Source organism: Bactrocera latifrons, unplaced genomic scaffold, assembly GCF_001853355.1.
Source record: "Bactrocera latifrons isolate USDA-ARS-PBARC rearing strain unplaced genomic scaffold, ASM185335v1 scaffold_41, whole genome shotgun sequence".
Lineage (NCBI taxonomy): Eukaryota > Metazoa > Arthropoda > Insecta > Diptera > Tephritidae > Bactrocera > Bactrocera latifrons.
Window position 1 is genome coordinate 1,709,840 of NW_017537057.1, and position 9,866 is coordinate 1,719,705.

Consider the following 9,866-nt stretch of genomic DNA (forward strand, 5'->3'; position numbering starts at 1 on the left):
GTCACTTCTTGCTGATAAGCAAAAGGTCGTCAGCGGAAGTGCATTTCCGCAAGTGCACTAATTTCAGTGGAGTTGGCGATTTCGTAATAAAAGTTATGTTTTGTTTAGTCAGCTTGGGAACGGAATTAATTTATATTGAATTTTACAGTTTAGGGTGTTAACTAACATGCCGTTACACAAATACTTATGTTCCTGAAAGTATGTAGGAAACATTTCTCTGTCCCACAGTTCCATATGGCGGTACAACTAACTATTTAGGCATAAACCGATACACATATGTACATACATACATACATATAACTTTTATGTATCCATTACATTTTCTTACTTACATGCGCACTGCTACATACATATATATCTCTGCAAACAAATCAATGCATATGTAAATTTAACAATTTTTTCACCAACTTAAAAGGCTGCTTACATAAAAAGTTATACGTTTATTTATTTATTTATAATATATATGTGGTTTATTTGTAGATACATATAGATATCTTGTTTTTCAATAGGCGCACAGCAATTAGCAGGCGAACGAGTTCTGCTCACAGCGCCGCTTTGCAATTGTAGATACATATGTATGTATGTGTTTATTCACCAAAACCAATGCGAGCAAGCAACAACATAACTGCTCATTGGCATATGTTTTCACATACAATTTACTATTGCTCATATTCAAAGTCGTACTTACATATGTATATACGTATGCCTATTTATGTGCCACATGTGTGGGAATATACTCGCTCGAGTCCATAGCTATGCGTGTGTGCTTGCTAGCGCTTAGTCATATCTAGATACTTGTTCTACATAATGAACAGCTGGGCTGAGCTCGTATAAGTCGAACAGCAATTTCTCACGCATAAGCGAGGCAAATAGCATGTAGAGTGTGAATTTGAAATGTACATACATACATTGTTACATTGACTGCTCTATACGTATGTATGTATGCCTATATATCTGCATTTCTTCAAAACACACCAGAAATGCTTTGGAAGGAGCATAGAAATGAAACGCTAATTTTTTTCCTTTATGCTTTTCAATTTAGTTATTGCTATCACGTTTCACCTTCTCGTTCAAACCATTTTGTGGTTTCGATGAAGTTACTAATGTCCGGTATGCTTTTTGTAGACATCCATTCAAGGTTCGTACTTGGTGGATTCCAAGCGTTCTTTGTCGTATCTGCGATAAGGCTGGGCATTCACAGAGAGTTATTACCCCAGACATCGCTACAATCTCCGCAGAAATTATTTCGATCGGACCACTATAACGTATAGCTGCCATATAAGCTACAAAAAATTGACAGAGGTACAGCCTCAAGTGAAACAGCAAGCCGTAATTTCTATATTAACTGCCGTCCGCGTGAATGAAGGCCAAAAACCTTACAAGACGGTGAATTAAAGTCGTTGCACGATGAATATCCGTTTCAAACRGAAGAAGACCTTGCATTCATTGGGAGGCACACGATTATACATTTTAAAACGACTAAATGCGCTGATAATGACTCAGAARCGAGGAACTTGGCGTTGAGCGTCACCTTTTTACCTGTGAACAATTACTTCTACGGCAAAAAAGAAAGGATTTTATTCATCGAACCGTAATGAATATGCATTACAGCAATCCAAAAAAAGAAAACCATGGAGACTAGGCGGTCATGCTTCAACGTCGTCAGCTCAGCCGAATATTCACGCTGCGAAAGTTATGCTCATGTATTTGGTAAGACCAAGTCGGCGTTATATTATTATGAGCTGTTTAAATGAAATTAAAACATCGAACACTACACCAGAAGTGGCAAGAAAAAGTGATTCCGATGCATGACAATGTTTGCTCCGTTCGCTGACACATGGTCTGGCTCTATATCGGCAGCGGAAAATGGCTTGATTGTTGGACATCAACACAAAATTAAGAGTTTCGTCGTAATGATATGCATGCTTTGCCAGCATGATGGGAAAAAGTTATAACTTGAAAGAGCGAAAATATAGTTACTCACCTAATCAGTTTTAATTCCCTTTTATACTATAAAAATTGCATTTATGGAGGGTATTATGACTTTAAAGCAGCCAAAGTTAATGTTTTTTCTTGGTTTTGAATCACTTCGGATACACTTTTTGCAAAGTGCGTTCTTGTAGAAGACCAAATTTCGTAAGAAATCCTTTTTTGGCACTTTAAAAGTATAATAATCCTTTTTTCAGAAATCTAGACTACGAAGGATATTTTTTTCTAGATCGAAATGCTGTCCGATACCTCTCGATCGCTCATATATTTAAAACATAACTAAAAATTCTGTTTTGTATATTAGGTATATTATTTCTTGTAATATTGGTTAGTCGAAAAAGTCTTTTCGTATTTCTAATCAAACTTCAACTTATTCTTGTTTCATTTATAGTAATAAATAAATGAACAAATATGCACCATTTTGGTCGAACATATACATATGTGCATACATACATACATATAKTATTATAATTTKAACCCATAATATGTTTTTATTGTTATTAGTTTTGACTCACCTTAATATAAATAATTATTTTCTGCTTTTCAGTTATCAGAAGCAGTCAAATTTTAAACACTCACTATTTAACTGTACCTTTCTCTCCTTTTTGGTCCTAAAATTTATATTATTTAATCAAAAATATATTTTGTAAAACTTATTTATTATTTATTTAAGAATTTAAAACTAACAACGTCTTCAATCGTCAAAATACTACAAGATACTAAAAGACTAACGAACTTATATTCCAATCTTAATAGTGGCAGTTTTCAGGCAAGAAATAAACTTTAATTTGTGATGCTAAAAASCATTCATTGCATATTTCAGAAAAGAACACACGACACTACACTACGTTTTTTGTTGCTGTCTTATGAATGCGCATATTAATTGCAGTATTGAATATTTATAACTGCAAACAAAACTTTTTTTCTAATTACACATCAGTTTATTTTTGGACCCTATTTTTGTTATATTTGTGTACCTTAGATGCAATGTTTTTCGTTGTGACGGTCTTGGGTKAGGATAGGTTAAAAGGTCGATTACAACATAGAACTCAGATCACATTTGGACAGCTCGTCCGTCCCATCCGTCCGTTGTGATACCCAGAACTCTCATAAAATGGATCTGAAAGGCAATCATAAACGAACAAAGCACTTGAGGCAATTATCAGTTAAGTCTGCTGATTCGCCAAAGGTATGACTAACGAGAAGTTTCTACTTCWGGCTTGTAAWAACTTGASCATGCRAGAGTAAGAACTGCTTTGATTGCGGTAAGATAAACCTTGCTAAGGGCAAATAGCTSAGTAGATCTCCTAAATTCTATACTAGGCCGGMAAGGTCTCGCAGTCAAGCAGATGCTTCTCGTCAACGAGTTAAGCGTATGCCAGGCTCATAGGTYCAGTGCTACAGYGCAAGATGACAACGCCGTCTCGTTTCTATTCCGATGGGCGCAAGMTAGGGTGCCTCTCCTGCAAGGCCATCGGTGAAGCAATTTCGAGCAATCTTGCTTTGGTCAGGCACCCAAATTAGTGCGATAATAGAATARTTAGACATTGATKCACTAACTTTRAGTGCACAGCTTCCGAGGTCAACRCTASTATTRTCGCTCTGCTGYCTGAGTGAATGCTCRYMTCCCTGAAAAATATTGCACTTCGGAGCAGTAAGCCTACTTCTACTTTAATAGCAGCCGCTTCTGCTTGAAAAACGCTACAGTGGTCCGGTGGTCTAAAGCTAAGCTTGACGATCTTAAAACATACATATAAAAAAAGCTGTTTAAAGGATCAGAAAAAATAAAAAAATTAAGAGATATAACTCAAGAATTTTAACTGSCAGAAGTTCTAATATATAATATCGGTAAAAACAGGCTTTCGACTGATTTGAGACTGAAAGGGACAATGACAAGGTAGGATCTATGATCTGTTCCACTCTTGAACAGAAATTGCTGTTGCRGCTTGTAGTACCAGGGATATTTGCATCACATGGACAACCATCAACTAAGGTATCACTTGACCCATGAAAACAACAAATTTACAAATTCATMTCTTTTAATATCATACTCATAAATCATTTTTTATTAACAATCTACTGCTTTCCTTATACAACTCTTCTATTATATCCGCATATTTCTCGCAAATGAAAGCACGTCGCGACTTCAAAGTGGGACCTTAAGGCAAATAAGTTAAAAAGTTGGTGGAGAAACGATTTGTATACTATATAGCTTCTCATCTTACCTAACTCGCCTGTTGGCACTGTGAAGTCATGAGGCAATAATGCGAATTTCTGAACCCTTTGGGCACGTGATAAAGCATTTTTGTTGGCACGAGTCAAACCAGCTTCTACAGCCGCAACAACCTTTTGGTTCGGCTTAATAACTGATCCTTTATAGTCAAAGCTCGGTGTAAACGCCGGTATATTWAGAACTTCCGACAAGCGCGTTTGGTGAATGTCAAGCGACTTCAACCAAGAGACAGTATCCAAATGCAGAGTGTCAAACGGTAAGCCAGTGGCGTTGTCAATGTCCGTCTGAAAGAGAAAATAAAAATGTGAACTTACACTAAATAATATACCAAATAAGGCACCCACTTTCAGTGTTAGTAGTACAACCAAGAACTTTCTTTTATCGCCCACCACCAACGCGTTACTGACACATGGTAGTTCGGCTTTGATGCGGTTCTCAATATATAAAGGTGGTATATTCTCCCCGCCTGCGGTAATCACAATATCCTTTATGCGTCCGGTAATATGTAGGCAGCCGTCAGTACTCAAGTGCCCCACATCCCCACTATGCATCCAACCATCTGAGTCGATGCATTCGTGGGTCTTCTCCTCGTTGTTAAGGTAACCCATCATTATACATCGTCCGCGTAGGCAAATCTGTGAAAATTTAAACAAATACTATTTAAWTGTTCAAAGAACTTAAATAAAGAGGAATGAGTACCTCTCCCTGYCCCTGCTCATTCGGCTTATCGATCTTAACTTCGATTCCTAACATTACTCTGCCACTACTCTCCAAATGACAATAGCTGCGTGTTATTGTCATAGCACCTCCTGCCTCCGAAGCACCGAACATATCAGCGACCGGTATGTCCATGCTGAGGAAGTACTTCTTCGCTTGCGCCGATAATGGAGCACCGCCAGCCCAAAGGTAAGCGCAGCGACCGAGGCCGACTTGAGCTTTAAACTTACGCACGATCAATGAAGCGCATATGTAACTGAGGGTCCTCTTTGGTTCACTAAAAATATACATATGTGTTTCAGAAAATACAAATGATTATATAATATATATTCAAGAGGGAATACTGTGCAGCGTACTTACAGGCCATCGGCATTGCAGAAATAGCTCTTCAATAAGACTCGCTTGGCCCAACTCGAGAGCAAGCGMCACAAGTACGAGGAGTTCGCTTCGGCTACCAGCAGTTCTTCTTGTATTTTCTCGTAAACGCGTGGTACGCCAAATAAACGCGTTGGCTGCGCAATTCGTAAGTTTTTTATCAATTTTCCTTTCAGCGCATCTCGATCCGCGAAATAGACACAATCTCCGCATAGCAAAGGCATCAAAACTTCGAAGAGTTGTGCGGCGACGTGATTTAGCGGCAAATACGACATTGTTACACCTGGCTCCYTCCTAAAAGGTCCAACGGTTGCATAACAAAATTTAATATTTGATACGATGGCATCGTGAGAAAGCATTACTACTTTCGGAAGTCCCGTTGTGCCAGACTAAAAAAGAATACAACTGTTAAAGTACTGTACATTTAAGAGTTATCTTATATACAACCGTAAAAATGAGTAATGCGCATTGATTCGCCGCGATCTGTTTCTCTTTAARGAACAATTCTTGCCGCAGCTGGGGATCAAATGACAATGACATCAAGTCCGACCACAGGTAATAGCCACCGACTGCTCTCAAATTATCCTCATAACTCTCTTCCAACAATATAACTGCACGCAGTAGCGGCAACTCCGTCCTTACGGCAMACACCTTCGCCAACTGCGTCGCATCGCCAACCACGCAAACCGTGGCAGCCGACGCCTCCAACGCATGCTTGACTGCCTCTGGCGAGCTGGTCAAATAGATGCCCGAGACCACGGCACCGACCAGTAGCGCGCCGAACTGCACATAATACCACTCGGGACAATTGTGAGCCAGCACACAGACATTACTGTTCTCGGTGAGCCCGATGTGCAAGAGCGCAAGTGCCGCTTTCTCGACATTTCGCTCGTACTCTGCATATGTTGTGGTCGTCCAAGTGTTGTTGRTATGAGCTCCGTTTTTGTTGTTATACCGCTCATAAGCCAACGCTGGCGAGTGTGGAAAACGCTGACAACAATCACGAAASAGTTGTGGTATGGTCTGCGGTGCTGCCGCTGTGAGACCCTGCTTGCCAATGCGCAGACGTACGGGCTCCGAAAAACTCGTTGATACGAAACTGGTAGCGAGTTTCAGACGGTTTAATATGGTATATTCTTCAGCTCCTTCCGACATTGCGCATAACAGCTTCCACTTTGAACTGCAAGTACATAGAAATGGTAAAAGGATTAAAACGTAATCATGTACTGAGAGCCAAGCTCAAGAAGACAAGTATAGTCGGGTTATASAGTTTTAATTTTGAATTTTGTGCTATTCTTAAAAGACTTCTTGTATTTTTCGTTAGTCAACTATTTTATCTGAATTATGTGTGCGTATGTCTGTACACAGCTTTTCACCACCGCTCCACCTTCCTATTTACTCCATGTCTCTGCCTGCTTGCATATGAAACTCACTGCAACAACAATCAAAAGTTACGCAATTCACATCCGCTTTTCACTTCCTATTGGCTTACACCACACACGCTCACACATGTGTGCACTGCCATCACCCACCCCTCCTCCTGCTGTGTTGCATTTGCTGTTTTTCGGCAAGTCTTTGCGAATTTTATGTTCTGCGGCTGCATTGGCCGCCACTACACCGGATGCTGCTGCTGCTGCGGTTGCTGCCGCTTTGACTGCTCAGTTTTGCTGCTGGTTGCGGCTTCTCGCCTGTTACACATATCGGCACTTTTTGTTAAAATTCGCACAGATTTTTACTTAAATTATTTAATAAAAACTTTTACTAGTGAAAAGGYTTCAAATTTTTACTAAATTTAGTTTGCCAGCCGTTTTGTTATTCCAAAACTATAATTTTGAGCATTTGCTAGCAAATTGCACAGTCGTATTTTTGAAACAAACAGCAGCCACAGTCAGTGAATGACCACAGCTTAAAGCTGGCTGATTGCTGCCGTTTTCCATTTACAGTTATACCTATGCTGTGCAGCACGCAAACTCTCTTTTGTGAGTTTTGAGCGAAATTTTCCAACTTTTCACGTGATTTATTGCGTGGAGTTGCTTTCTGAGTACCCACAAATTTAATATTCATTGTTACCTCGWTTGAGCTATAATATTTGTTAGAGCTCTGTTGCTTTTAAGTTCATTTTTCAACAGAGTTTTTGATAAAAAGTTGCCATAATCGTTGGCAAGTTCACAACTAAATGAGTTTTGCCAAATGTTAAAAGCTTAAATGGTTTTGAAAAAGTATTACAATGGCGCTTTGTTGCTATGATGCTAGAAATTCGTAAAAAAGTATGTTAATGCAAACATAGAAAATAAATCCGCCATTACTAATTTAATAAAAAATTGGCAAGACAAAACTCCGATGGCCTCTCCTCCCGTGGGAGATGCATTAAATCAATTAAATGACGAGAAAATTCCAGTATTAGTTATATTCTTTCTATCCGTTCACGTTAAATCAGAACTGATGACCGACAAATAAAAATTTGACCTTATCAAGAGAAACTCCAATTAACTACCTTCGGCGATTAGAGTCATTAGTCATTCGCCATTCTGAATCCTCTGCTGCCAAAAGCGTAAGAATTTTTTTTTACAAAATTTCTGACACAAATAACAATTTTGTTATTAAGAGACGACAGTCGAGTAAACGAAACCGGAACRGACTCGSATTTTTATCCGGCCAAAGACTGTCAACTCGACAGAATTCTGSCAATACGACCACAACACAGTTTACACATCGTAAACTTCCTACATTTTTAAGCATGGGTCAGAAGCTATTTTCAGTATGTGAAAAGATTGAACTATTTTTAGTAATTYGTTAAAAAACATTCCAAAGTCCTCAGCATACCATCGTAAAAAACTTTTTCTTGCCAWAGTTCATTTTTTCATTCAATATTCATACGGGGAACTACAGCCAAAGGGGATACACTAATTATAGCGGCTCTCCCACTTTTTGTTTTTGCAATACGATTTGTCCTTTGCCTCAAAACAGGWCTCAGTTTAGATGATCACCKCTTCATTCGACGAAAATTTCTTCCYAGSGARCATTYTTTTGAGTTCTAAGRACAGGAAATAGTCGCTGGAGGTCAAATCTAGAGAATAYAATGGATGCAAAAGCAATCCGAAGCCCAATTTTCACTAACTTCTGACACGTTGAGTTGCCTTAGTGAAACAGCACTGTATTTTTCTTCAAATACGGAGGGTTTGCGCCGATTTCGCCCTTCAAACGGTTCCATAATAGTCACAGTTGATAGTCCTTCCTTTTTTATGGCAGTAAGTAAAAATTATTTCATACGCATTCCAAAATACAGATGRCATAATCTTTTTGTGTCGTGGTTTTCCACACTTTGGCGTTGTTTTGAGTGCTCAACAGTGCAATTTTTTCAGTTGACGTGAGTGAGCTCGATTTGTCATGCTGAAGAGTGATCTGTCATCGGCGGTTGATTTTTCAGATTTCTTGAGAGACAACTAGCAAATAAATATAACTCTTTTAAGCGTTTGACAAATTGCGTGACTCCAACGTAAACAATTTTTTTGACAGCCAAATGTTCAAGCAATATGTATTGAGTATATGCTGCTCCCATTAATGCCTACAGTTGTCTCAATATCWCGATAGGCCAATGACGATCTTGCAAAATCAGTATCAATAGTTTCCGCAACAWCAACTGAATTTGAACACCTTCAGGAAATTCCTCTTAGAATGATCTACAACTTTCACTGAATTTATAACTGGTCCTTTATAGACCTTCCTCACCAAAAATTGAATTAAGTTCAGCGACATACCTATGTCTGAGTATGTATAACCCAATTTTCCTAATTTGTAGTATTGGGTGGTCAAAAAAGTATTTTCGTATTTCAATCACATTGTGTCATATCATATAGTGTTGGAGAGGTGAGRTTTTAAGCTTCATTGATTTGATTAGAAATATGAAAAGAGTTTTTCGACTACCCAATATTATTTCTGGTACGAAAGTGATCAACGTTAAATATATCAACGGATCCAAGGCCCTTGGGACCTTCCAGTTATCGGAATCGGATAACATCTAGAAACAAAAAAGTGTAAGGACAAACATAATCACACATACATACATGCATATGAATCGGGTGTCACCAAACATTTTATACTCTCGAATCAAATACCGTATTTGTGTAAAGTTTTATTCCGCTATCATCATTGGATATATTATACAGATAAGGCATCAGATGGAATTCAAAATAGCGTTATATTGGAAGAAGCGTGGTTGTGAACCGATTTAATCCATATTTCGTACCAGTCATTAGGGTGTTAAGAAAATATTATGTACCGAATTTCATTAAAATCGGTCGAATAGTTCCTGAGATATGGTTTTTGGTCCATAAGTGGGCTACACCACGACCATTTTGAATTAAAAGAAAAAAAGCCTGCGTGCAGCTTCCTTCTGCCAWTTCTTCCGTAAAATTTAGTGTTTCTGACGTTTTTTGTTAGTCGGTTAACGCACTTTTAGTCATACATAATCTTTGTATGGGCGGTGGGCGTGGTTATTATCCGATTTCTTCCGTTTTTGAACTGTATATGGAAATGCCTGAAGGAAACGACT

The 9,866-nt window shown here is 38.5% G+C and overlaps 1 protein-coding gene across 1 annotated transcript in view; it reads right to left on the reverse strand.

Moving 5' to 3' along the window:
- LOC108972567 overlaps positions 1-9,866 on the reverse strand; it is a 21,090-nt gene that overhangs the window by 7,012 nt on the left and 4,212 nt on the right. Inside the window, exons 3-9 of the mRNA XM_018939201.1 lie at positions 5,762-6,497; positions 5,300-5,703; positions 4,922-5,216; positions 4,567-4,857; positions 4,215-4,506; positions 4,063-4,147; positions 2,582-2,600 (exon numbers count right to left, since the gene is read on the reverse strand). Coding sequence (XP_018794746.1) covers positions 2,582-2,600; positions 4,063-4,147; positions 4,215-4,506; positions 4,567-4,857; positions 4,922-5,216; positions 5,300-5,703; positions 5,762-6,469 — 2,094 coding nt within the window. The 5' untranslated portion in view covers positions 6,470-6,497. The remainder of the gene's footprint in view (positions 1-2,581; positions 2,601-4,062; positions 4,148-4,214; positions 4,507-4,566; positions 4,858-4,921; positions 5,217-5,299; positions 5,704-5,761; positions 6,498-9,866) is intronic.